The sequence below is a fragment of the Lepisosteus oculatus genome, chromosome 1, assembly GCF_040954835.1.
Source record: "Lepisosteus oculatus isolate fLepOcu1 chromosome 1, fLepOcu1.hap2, whole genome shotgun sequence".
Lineage (NCBI taxonomy): Eukaryota > Metazoa > Chordata > Actinopteri > Semionotiformes > Lepisosteidae > Lepisosteus > Lepisosteus oculatus.
Window position 1 is genome coordinate 31909296 of NC_090696.1, and position 12261 is coordinate 31921556.

Below are 12261 nucleotides of genomic sequence, written 5' to 3' on the forward strand. Positions count from 1 at the left end.
ACAGAGCCACTGATATTTTAGAATTTAGTGAGCATCACACTGTTCATCTTTAGAGTCCTTAACTTAGACATCAAAGGTCTAAATTTCAGATTCATTAATGTGGCAGAACATGTTGGGTCTGCTAATTATTTTAAACATATCCTTTATGAATCCAACCAAAATCTACCACACATTTGCTTGTGCGTTAAAATAAATATTAAAAAACAATTATAACAATTTAAGACACAAACCCTCCTTTTTTTAGTTCTCCTTAAAGTGTTGTTCTCTTGAGCTACTGTACCTTAACTCTCAAGCACTAAATGGTTGCCCTCATTGGATCTGAAAGACAAAGTGAAAAGCTTTCCTCTGTGAAAAGAAAATAATTTTCCTGATCAAACCATTGTGTCCACAGGGGGAAAAGGGAAAGAAAGGCAAAAAAGGGCCTAAGGGGGAGAAAGGTGAACAGGGTGCCCCTGGATTAGATGCACCTTGCCCATTGGTATGTCTCAGCTAAGTTCTGAAAATCACCTCGATATGGCATAAGACAATCACAACTAGGAGAGAAGCACCTAGTGGCAGCACCACCATGTTATCAGTACACACAGCAATTAGCGCCTTCATCATTCTGAACTCTTCATTTTTGAACATCACTATCACAGGGGAAAAAACAATCGGGCCATTTTAGTGTGAACCTTTCCTCTGAGCTTAAAATATTCTGAATTCACAAAACACATTTAACTGTAAGGGCTTTTCATGCCTTTAAGCATTTTTGAAAGATGTTCCTGCTGTCACATCAGCTGTTTAAAACAACTCCAGCATTTTCTATAGTACCCAAATGCAAAACAGGTTAATAGACTTACCTTTGGGGCAGTCTTGCGTTGTATACTGTCTAAAGGGCTGATACATGAGTTGGTGGAAAGCTGGGCTGCTGCTCTCTTCAGTTGCTGTGCTTTCAATGGCCCTCTCTGATGGGGCTGGTGAGATCCTCTCCTAGTAACAATTCCAGTTAATTTTTGCAAACAGGGATTCCGGGGATTTAAGGGTGAAAAGGGGGAACCAGGTCAGCCTGGCCTAGATGGGCTGGATGCCCCCTGCCAATTGGTACAGTATTCTCTTTCCTACCAAACCTGTATGCATGTTTCTTTTTACCTACCTACAATGCAAAGGTATTCAACTGAACACACCGCCTTTGTATTTCCATTGATGCATGGCTTGCGCATGGGTCAAAATTCACTTTTACCTTCCACATGAAATTAAGTGTGCATGATTTCCAACTTATTTAAAACATAAAGATTTTCCACTACTTTTAACTTTTTAAGATATCACAAGAAGACAGTGTTAGAAATGTTCCTTCCCCCTGTACCATTAACTTGCAATACAGTGCGTGGATCTAGCTGCCAGATTCATGCTGTAACAAAAGCTTGACGTTACAAAGGAAAGGTTCCGAAAGTTTTGTTTTTTTTATTTGAAAATCTTAAAATTATTTTATTAGTAGTAACTGTTTTGCATCAAGTAAAAGCCTGATATGAGGCATTTTATCTTTTCCAACAATAGGTGCACAAAATCATATACAATGCCCATCTGTCCTTAGGCAAGTGAAGGTTCTTAGCACTGGCATTTGTGAATATGGCCAAAATCTGTTGCAGTTACATCATGAGTAGCATCTGAGTGTAAACCAAAGGGAATGAAAACGAACCCATTCCATCCCAGTTTTTTAACCCCTTTTTATATTTTATACCCTTTAACTATTTCTAACTATTGTTACCATTATTATTATTATTAGATAAGGTTTTTATACTTACATCTCTGCCTTTTATATCTTACCTAATAAACTGTTTCACTTTTCAGTGGAGTGCTAGCATGGATCCTCTTCTTTACTGTTAACTGTTTCCTCTCCCTGCCTTGTCTTCTTGTACCAGTTTGGCAGTATACTGTATCATACATGGAGTTTAAAGCAAATGTTCAGGAGGAGGTCAAACCCTATTCTCGCCCACTTCAGCCTACCTAGATATAAATGTCCTGCTAATTTCTTACTTACATGTGTATTATTTTCGGTGCGTTTAGTTTTTACATTAGCTGTTTGCTCACACAATATACAGACCTTATCATTCAGCTCTCTATGGCCACCCTCTTTTCCCATCCTTTCCCTCTCACTCCTCCTTTGGTCTCTACTCAGTCTGCTTTTTTTCTTCCTTTTTCCTCTTTTCACCTTATCTATCATTGTTGGACATCCTTGCCCACCCACCTAAGACTTCAGCATTATCATATCTTTTCCCCCCCTTATTTCTTTCCTTTTCCACCTCTTGGCTCCACAGGAGCTCCTCACCCAGCCACTAAAGCTTACTCTGCCTTCGATGTGGCTCAGTCCTCTTTCACAGCCCTCACCATAGTGTAGAATGTGGCAGTGAGACTTCTGCCCTCTATTCCCTGCTGTGTCCAATATGGTGCAGTATCAGCCCCTGACTCCTGATGACATTATCCCTCCAGTTCAGCCACTCACCAGGAGCCTCTTCCTGTCTCCTCCTCTATCTCTTCCACCCTGCTGAGTCCAAAGAGATACCTATACCTTCATTCCTTCGCTTCACATCACATCACCTCTGCTTTCTCACTGGTTGTATCAGAAATGTTTCTAAAACTATGGATACCAGTCTCTCTCTTCTGTGGCTGCTTTGCTGAACTCCTAACTCTCTGCTCAGGTCATCGCCTGCTTCAGTGAAATCATTACACAATTCTTTTCCCTGCTGCTCTACAAGAGCCCGTCCATTGATGCCTGCTTTCCCTGCACCAATTTTCCGTTCTATCCATTTCTTACTTATGAATTAATCCTTTAAGTATAGCCCTGCACATGTTCTGGCTAACTGTCTCATCATCGATCTTTCTCTTCTTCATAACTTCTCTGCACCCAACCGTAAAAAGTCAAATCCCTCTTTCTGCCTTTCCTCTGCACTATCATAAGTTAAGGATCAAGTTTTGGTCTTATGGGAGCAGCATATTCAAACTTTTCCCTGTCTCTGGTCAATTTGGTCTTGCCTCTGCCAATCATGTTAACCCAATAAAGCTCACTGTTCAAATTGTGCCTGTTCTCTGTTTTAATTATGGTTTGGCAAAACTACTGAAAACAAAACTTCAGATGGAGGACAAACCCTAATCTCAACCACTTCCACATACCAACATATACAGTAAATATGTCTCTTGCTTTCCCACTTACTGTACATCTTTCATTTTGGCAATTTTCCCTCCTCAAACATCTCTCTCTTTCAGCAGCCCCCTGGCTTATCCCCTATTTAAGGGTGGGGGGTGGGGGGGCCCTGCATTGTCGTTCTTCTCAGCCAAGTGAGTTACCCCATTCAGCCTCCTATTTGAACCAAGCCTCTTCTCTGTTAATGAATTAGGGTTTGACCTAACTTCTGTAAACAAACCTAGGGAGGAAAATGAAGGAACTCCAAAAGTTCAATTGTCTTTTTTTCAATCTGGTTGTGTTAAGGCATACACTCATGTGTGTTATTCCTGTTTTCATTTGGAGATATATTGATATGCAGTGTGTCTATAGTGGAGGTAATAATAATAAAAACGGTACAGTATGTAATTGAATTGATTTTCTGGAAATGTAGTGCGTATAAGAAATTACAACTTTGCCTTTATGATGACAGCTGAAAATGTACATTTTGTAAACCGTTAATAAGAATTTCAAGTAAAGACAAAGTTTACACCGCCCATTACATTAAAGATGATAAGGAAATACCGAATTGCAGAACAAGCAAGGAGTGGAATGAATAAGATTAAAAATGTCATTAAAGGAGAAAGTGTTCTTTATACAGTATATACATATACACTATATGGACAATCAAAATTATTAGACCAATACCAATACAAATTAATGGACAATACTAAATAAATACAGTGTTTCCTGTATTTATTCTTATTTTGATCAAATATTTATTGGTCAATCGCAGTTTAGCCATTATTTTTTTCTTAACTGAGCAATCTTTTTAGTTTTGTCCCATTCCCTATTGATCCATATTCTCATAGATATCTTTTTCCCGTTTCCTTTGATTCAGTTCCCTTTGATACAATGGAAAGCTGGGTTCAGACTAGGACAAACTATTAGCCTTGTACTTCTGAACAATCAATTTTCCTTCTTTATGCTTGGACTACTTTTAAACATCACTACTCACCTGCTTATTGTGTTCAGCAATCCAATTTGCAATCAAATCATTTATTTTTCTGAGTGGAGAGTACTCTCAGATACAAAATGTATACAACATATTATTCTTAGGAATAACTTGCAAATACATTGAAAAATGATTCAATTCTAATATCTTAGGAAATGCATACAATTATTTTGCATAGGACACATTTATTTATAGTTATCCTTTCATGGCAAGATTTTACAAAGGTGCCATCCAAATTGGTGTATATAAATTTGCCATTAAATGTTGAAATCACTTGGACCACAACATTTATGTATGCTATCATGTTTTATTTAGCTTTGCCCATGACAGACGCTGTGATATTATTTACACACTGAATATTGTGTTTTACAAATTAGCTTTATGCAATGTGTGCATGGAAGTTCATTTTATACAGTGAATGCATAAGGGAACATTTTTTAATTTTTGCTATCATAGTACTGTATATTCTAACAGAACATATTTATTAATTTAGCACATTATTAGTACAAACAGTTCTAATAACGAGTATTTAGTAATGGCACAATTAGGACTGATTGCATACATTAATACCTGCAGTAATTGTGAAATGTTGATTTGTCTAGTATGATTGTTCTTATGTGCAAATCAATGTGACGTTTATATCTATTTATGAAAAATTAAAGATAAGATATTGCAGTACAGTATGCTAAATAAATAGAAGATTATAATTTTCTTACTGCATGATTTACATTTTTTATTTCTTTACTAAATTATAATACAGAATTATCAATTTGTAATAATATTTGTTTTCAAAAAGAACCTATCCTTTCTTTTGCAGCAAAAATACTTCTTTGTACTATTGCAGTCTGTGCTAAGAATTTAAACAATAAGACAACACAAAATCTGGAATAAAGCACAATTAGTGATCATATTGTTGAACCTGCATTAGACTATACAGTATTTATTTTAATGAGGTCATATTAATAATACATTTGTTGTGAAATATTCATCACAAATTCATTTAAAAAATAAATTTCTCACCAGGTTTATAACCATTAAGATCAGAACCATGCTTCTAGCACATCTCTTTCGAAAAAGACTAAGCAAACTTTTTTCATTTTATTTTTTCAAACTTCAGGGACCTGATGGATTACCAATGCCTGGATGTTGGCAGAAGGTACGTCAATTAAGAAATAAAGTCATCAAAGTCTCTAAACCACATCACAACTGTCCATTTCATTAATTCCCGTGTTCTGTGCTTAAATCAACTTATGTAGAGAGTCATAAGAAAGTAAAACTAGTTGTAGAATAGAATATGTGGTCACTGGTTAGTTTTTTTTTTTGGGTCTCTGAAACATTGAGGACTAACTGCTCTCACTAATCTTTTTAATTTTATAATGATGCCTGTGTTAGCCAGGACAAAAATATTTAGTCTGTGCTAAAAACAATAAAATTACAAAATAAAAATATTTAGATGTGACTCTAATTCAAGTTTCAATTAAAGGTTTCTGTTTTACACAGAATTGCCAGTTATGCCACTGCCTCCTGCTGTGAATAGATTATCGGAAAGAGACTGCAGAAATCATTATTTTAAAAGTATTTCTGAATGGGTTGATGTCTGTGCTTTCCATTTAATACATACAAATGGGGAAAGGATTTAACCTCCAATGTTAGCCTTTATACTGTTGATTTAGCACAGTAACACACAAACACCATCCACGTGAGTGCATTAAACATGTCAAGGATAATACATAAAATTCCATGTGGTAAAATAATCATTCAGATTAATATGTTACCTGATGGATTTTTTTCTTTGTGTTTTTTTTTGCAGTGATGAATCTAACCCAAAGCATGAAGTTTGTACATAATGCTTCATCTTTTGTATTTATAGTTTTTTAATTAAATATAAATATATAAGAAAGCCCATGAAATGTTTTCATGTAGCTGCTTCTACTCATCTGCAGTAACAAAGTGTGTACTCTCAAAACAGTATTAAGACTCTGGAGACAATTCAAAGGACAACAGAGTTTGCGAAATGCAGAAGTCAAAATTCTGCAGAAGCCTGCTGTTTTGCTTGCATGGAGCAAAACCAAGGACAAGTTAGGAAAAAGTGACCAAAATGGAAGAAAACAAATTACAATAATAAAAGAAAAAAATCATTGAAGAGACTGACCATGCTGTAATGGGAGACAATTGACTTTTTGTGTTCTTCTTTAGGTCATTATCCATTCATGCCATAATACGAGCTTGAAAAACTAAAACTGTCATGCCAATTAAATAAAAAGCATGAATGATGTGCCAAATTAGGAATATATAAGTCTAAGTATATATTGCTTGTGGTGTGATAGATTTACAGTATGGCTTTTTCAAACACTAACTGGCTGCTGGTTCATTGCTATTTAAAAAAAAATATATAAAGCTCTGAACAGTATTCTTTCTTTTGTCATCTTCCAAAGGGAGTCACACCATGGCTGGTGGCTTGAAAAGAATTGATCCCAAAGGAATAGAGATGGGTCATTCTTTTTTGTTCTTTATTGGGTGAGGCCTTCAGTGGTTTATGATCTACAGATCTTCACCTTACACTTGTGTGGCTCTCATGCCCTGTGCCTGCACACCTGGTTTTCAAGCTTGTTGAGGAAAACAGCATTTTGTCATTTTGGTGAGCAGAGAATGAGGACCATAAACACTGTCTGGTATGGACTGATTTAGACTGACAGTGATTCAGACAGGAGACATCGGCAGCTCCACACAGTTGTATTGATGGGATTCCAGTGGACTAGCAGTGTTTCAGATTCACACGAAGAATCTTTGATGAAAGGAGAGGACCTGCAGTCCTTTTTTCCTGAGAGAGAAGATGCCTCTTCAAAGGCCTGCGGTCATTCAGGTTCTGTGCCAACGAAGGGATCGGAGTCATCTCTAAGGTGATTCCAAAAGAAAGAGTTTGACTGCTCACTTGAAAAAAAGGATTTTAACAGAAGGATGTTTTATTATTATATGTCATTATTCATATTCATATTTTTGCATAAAAGCCTTTGGCACCTCAAGAATTTTTTTGGTGCCTTGAGGATTTTTTATTTATTCCTTTTTTTTGTGGAAACATTAAGAAATCACCAAGGCTTAAGCATGGGGAATGATATTGTATTATGTACAATATACCAGTATTAACCCAGCAAACACCAAACTTTTTAATACTTTCTTTGAAAAATTACCTTAAAAGTCATTGAAAGGTTGCACTTGTGTTATTTTGGACAAATTGCTTTAGCAAGTTTTTTGCAGCCTTACTAGGAGGAATATCAGACATTCAGACATAACATTAAAACCTCATTACAAAAACACCAGACATTTATGCGATGCCCAGTATATGTATTTACAAGATGTTACATGGGTATGTTTTGTAGACATTATTAAGTTGGAAAATGTGAATTCAGCAGCATTGTAAACTATAACATTATAAAGAATGTTTGGACAGCATCCCCTGTAGTCTAAAGATTTGCATTGTCAGGTTACAGTACAAATTTGTAACATTTTTATAATATTTTCACAATGTTATTTGGTTGGCTGGGAAATTGCTTGAATACAAGTTACTATATATGTTGTTTTATGCACATACTCTGAACAATCTTTTCAAAGCTATTTGTAATCTTCAATATTATCTTCAATATGAACTGAAAACACTGCTTCAACAGACTTTTGCCTCTAATTAAGTGAAAAGGGAATTTACAGCTTTTACAAAGGGTTGATATATACATATATATTAAAAATATGGTTTCCTTTACCTCTAAATTGTGTCACTGAACTGACTGACTTAACTTGAAATATTCAAAGAGAGTTTAATATATTTATAGACAATTTCTGTACAATATTAACTAAGTGACTGTGATGTAGTCATGAAAATTCAAATTGCCTTTTCCTCATTTTTTCAAAATCCTTAATAGAATTTGAGAAGAAATTTGGCTAGTTTTTAAAAAAAGTCAGTCTAGGCACAATCGGGATAGTTCCTAATCTGACAGACCTCCTTTTCAATTTTAGAAGAGTTGCTTAGTTTGTTAAGACATTTAAATTAGACCTTACAATTCCTTTATTAAGGTTTAAAAGGTTTCATTAACAATGGTGCTGTGCTTTCCCATACATATTGTTTGTGTTAGAATTTTTTATCTTCCTTTTTTTATTCTTCAAAGTGTACCTCTCTTAAAAAGTACTAAAAATCATCTACATTTAAAATAGATGGTTGGCTAATAGCAAATGGAGCTGCAGCATTTTTTGCTTGAACACATTTCTGGTGGCCCAATTGATAAAACGTGTTTAACTGTTAAAATTGATTGATAAAAAAGATAGTGGTGAAATAAGGATATGCTTTGCCTAAAACTTACTCACTTGACAACCACTGAATTAATTGCCCTTTTTCTGTTCATCCTAAATTATCCTAAATGTGGAATCCTAAAGTAAATCAAATGACACCATTCGATTTGGTAACTATACAGTAGGTGAGCACTAGATTTTTCTTTAGTTGCAGGAAGAAGAACACAAAAAATGAGAAAAAACACAGAACCCTTTGTATAATATACAGGCCTGGTTTGAAAACATCATTAAATCTTAAATTACAAGTCTGTAAAGAGGATTCAGCTAATGTTTTCTTCTTATTGAAGCAAATCACACTCAGATATCCTTACACCAATGGGTCAAAGTTGATGGTGTTAATTCCACATGGATATACAGTAAGTTAGAAAGAATATATTAAATATAAATATATTTATGAACAAGTAAAAAGTTTATTCCATGCTGAAAAGAAAGAAAACAAAGTTTTGGCTGTATGTGTTTTCTTTCTTCTCTTTTCAGCATGGAATAAACCTATTTATTCCTATTCCTTTGCAGCCTACGCATGCTGACACAGCTACCCACCTGAACTAAATATATTTATTATTACTTTAACATACAGTAAGGGGGATTTTACCAGTTACCAATTCAAGATGTTAGAGCTAGGCAATTATATCTCAGAAAACAACATTCCTACTCCAGCAGAGAAAAATGTCCATGAGTTTTCTCTGCGCTTCATTTAGCTCTGTAATATGGGTTCAACAATCAGAGCACGGCCAGGTTAAATGTATCACTTGGAGTAAATAAATCAGAAGAAATGTTAGGAAATCACAGATTTCATTTTTTCATGTAGTATCATTGCTCATGCCTCAGTAAACCCACACTTAAAGAAAAAGCTTTGCTTTACCAGTAATTGCGGTGCTAATAGTAAGAGGTGTACTAAGAACGATTTTGAAAATCATTGGAGGAAAGTCGTACTGTATGCAATCCCATGTGATGCCAGTCAAGAAGCATTAACATTTTTTTCCATTTTTCAAGTTTACAATTATTTTATTTTGCATACATTATTATTTTTTTAATTTTAAAGTAATTTATTTTCATTTTAATTGAAATTGTCAATGTATTAAGCAGGCATTCCTTGTGTGTTTTGGTATCTTTTTATTTTTTTAAGGTTTAAATGACAGCTCTCTGAAATACCACACATTACTTGAGCTTTTTCACCTTTCATGACTTTTAGTCCAGTTTGTTCTCTGGTGTTCAATTCTATGGAGATGCTACATATGGAAAGAGCTGTTGTATATATATTGTATGTATCAAATTTCAGTGATGTATTTGATGGTACATGTGACTGGCTAAATCAATGTATCAGAAGCTATTTTTCACATTTGTATTTGCATTGAGAATTCCTATTAAAAACTGTGTGATTAATATACATTTATTATATATAACAAATATTTCTACTTTCCATTATTTAAAAGCCTCAAGTGTGACAGCTACAAAACTCAGTTCCTTAAAGAAATTGTTTTAAGAAGTAAGGTGTTTATTTTAATGTTTGTATTTTTGGAGGGCATTTTTTTGGTTTGTACCACTGAAAGAAAAACACTCTATACTTCACAGGTTACATCTCAAAACATAAGCTAATTGACATATTTGCTGCATGCTTTAATTCTGAATTAGGTCTTTAACTGAAGCCTTCTCTTATGTATCTGTTTCTTCTATGTTACTGTTAAAATGTACTGTATGTTTTATAAGAACAGCATGCTTTCATTGGAAAATATGCACTGTGTGCCTGGGATATTTTAACAATAAATGCAGCTTACAGCTGCACATTTAATGATAGTCTTTTGCTGTGTAAAATTATTAAATTCAAAATACTTTATATTTAAAATGATGTGATGTATTATGAAGTAAAAACAAACTGCAAACTATAACAGCACCCAGGCATCCTTCAAAAACAATAGATAGGGATATGTGTATTGACAGTAGAATGATATAAGTTCAGATGAGTATTAATGTGGAGTTTGATTTTTTTCTTAATTGGAATGTAGTTTTTCATGTGGATCATTTTCAAAGCCTACTGTTTCATTACACTGTATTTCAATGTTTTCACCATTTAACATATTTTCACCTTACATTTTTAAGGTTTTTACATATATAACAAATTATTTTTATATCTTGCTGTAGTATTTTTGTATAACCAAGACCACCAAGGTGATCTCAGTATTTTTTAGAAAAAGCCTTTTTTTTACCAATTAGAAAATCATAGTGAAATCATTAAGATACTGATCTATGGAGAGTACAGTGTGACATTGAAAAATACTTCTAAGCAAACGTTGAATTTGCAAAATATATGTCAGAAGATTTTGATTAGGCACATTAATTTTATTTACCAGTAAACAGGTACTTTTCAGACTCTGAATTGCTGAAATTGATGCTTGAACTGAAAATATTCTTGATTACCATAGTCAATAACATATGAGTGTATTCAAGATCTTGAGCTGGTAAGTTAGGATTTAATAGAACTGTTTTTTACATGCAGGACCTTCAGTAATCATATAAGACAGAAAAACAGAAACACAAAGCTTTTTATGTATTCACTTGTTTGTGATTTCAATGTGTGTCATTCTGTTGGGTTTTTTTTGTATTTATATTTTCATTTAGCAGAATTTTATCTTTTGCTGTCCTTTTTTACACTTTGTACTACTCGCTGGTATTCTGATCTGACACTTTATTTTGTAGTTTATATGATGTTAATGAAGCGACTGTAACATAATCCAAATTCCGAAGAGGTTATTCTGCAGGAGAGTTTAATCATTTTCACTTGGAGTAGTAGCTGTATTGAAACTAAACATGTTTTCTTGTTGGATGAAATAAAAGAGACATTATAATGAGCAAAAGTGTATAAAGAAGAGAGGATAAAAGATTAAAGCAGTCTCTCTCTGAAGTCTCTTTCACTGTATATGGCAACGTTTTAACCTTTTTTTCTTTAGTTTGTATTTTCTCTTTGTTTTACATTTTTAAAGTTTTCAAACGCTTTAAATCATTGACAGTATCTTGGGTTTTTTTTTTCTCACAGTTAATAAACATTACGTCAGAAGTATTTCTTGAGATTGTACTGTTGGAGCCAAATAAATTCAGTTTTACTTCTCCTTCTTTCTCTCATACTCATCAATCTGTCTGTGGGAGCAGAGCAGTGGGGATGCTAGGGCCATGGTGGTATAGTATTTTAGAAATCTCTTGTGTAGGGCTGGGAAGTGCTTGCCTCATGTGATGATGTTTTGGGTCAAGATGGAGTTCTGTTTCTATGGCTTGCTTCAGACTTCTGGTCTTCAGCCTTAATGCTGAAGGTCTCTCTTACGCATGTTTATATAGAGGAGCTTTAAGGCAACCTTTGAGTCCATCAGCTACCTTTATTATTGAAATGAACAAGTAAAGGTTTATTCCATGCTGAAAAAAACAAGAAAAGAGACAACGTTTCAGTTGCGGAGCCTTCTTATTTATTTCCAGTAAATTAACAAAGACATTTTGAATAAAAGGACAATGTATAGTATACTTATTTTTTAAAGTAGAATTTTTTGGTTATTGACAGAATTTCATGTTAAACATTATTTAGTGTCTTTAAATTAATTAATTATAGAATGTATAAGGGAGAAATCACATTTTCAAATATACCTTTTTAAATGACAATTCTGTGGCACGGTGGTGCAGTGGTTAGTTCTGCTGTCCTTGTAGCACTGTGGCCCTGGGTTTAGTTCTGGCCTTGGGGTTTTATCTGTGTGGAGTTTGCTTGTTTTCCCCATGTTCACGTGGATTTCCT

General features: G+C 34.2%; 1 protein-coding gene across 6 annotated transcripts in view; it reads left to right on the forward strand.

Moving 5' to 3' along the window:
• Positions 1-10283, forward strand: part of LOC102690932 (collagen alpha-1(XXV) chain) — a 242074-nt gene extending 231791 nt beyond the window's left edge. For 4 of the 6 annotated variants that reach the window (XM_069189258.1, XM_069189263.1, XM_069189262.1 and 1 more), the window contains 4 exons: positions 392-478; positions 1003-1080; positions 5269-5307; positions 6587-10283. In XM_069189258.1, the coding sequence (XP_069045359.1) occupies positions 392-478; positions 1003-1080; positions 5269-5307; positions 6587-6613 (231 nt within the window). In that variant the 3' untranslated portion in view covers positions 6614-10283. Of the gene's footprint in view, positions 1-391; positions 479-1002; positions 1081-5268; positions 5308-5961 lie in introns of all 6 variants that reach the window. The other 2 variants (XM_069189261.1, XM_069189267.1) reach the window with 2 other exon arrangements.
• The last annotated feature ends 1978 nt before the right edge of the window (positions 10284-12261 follow it).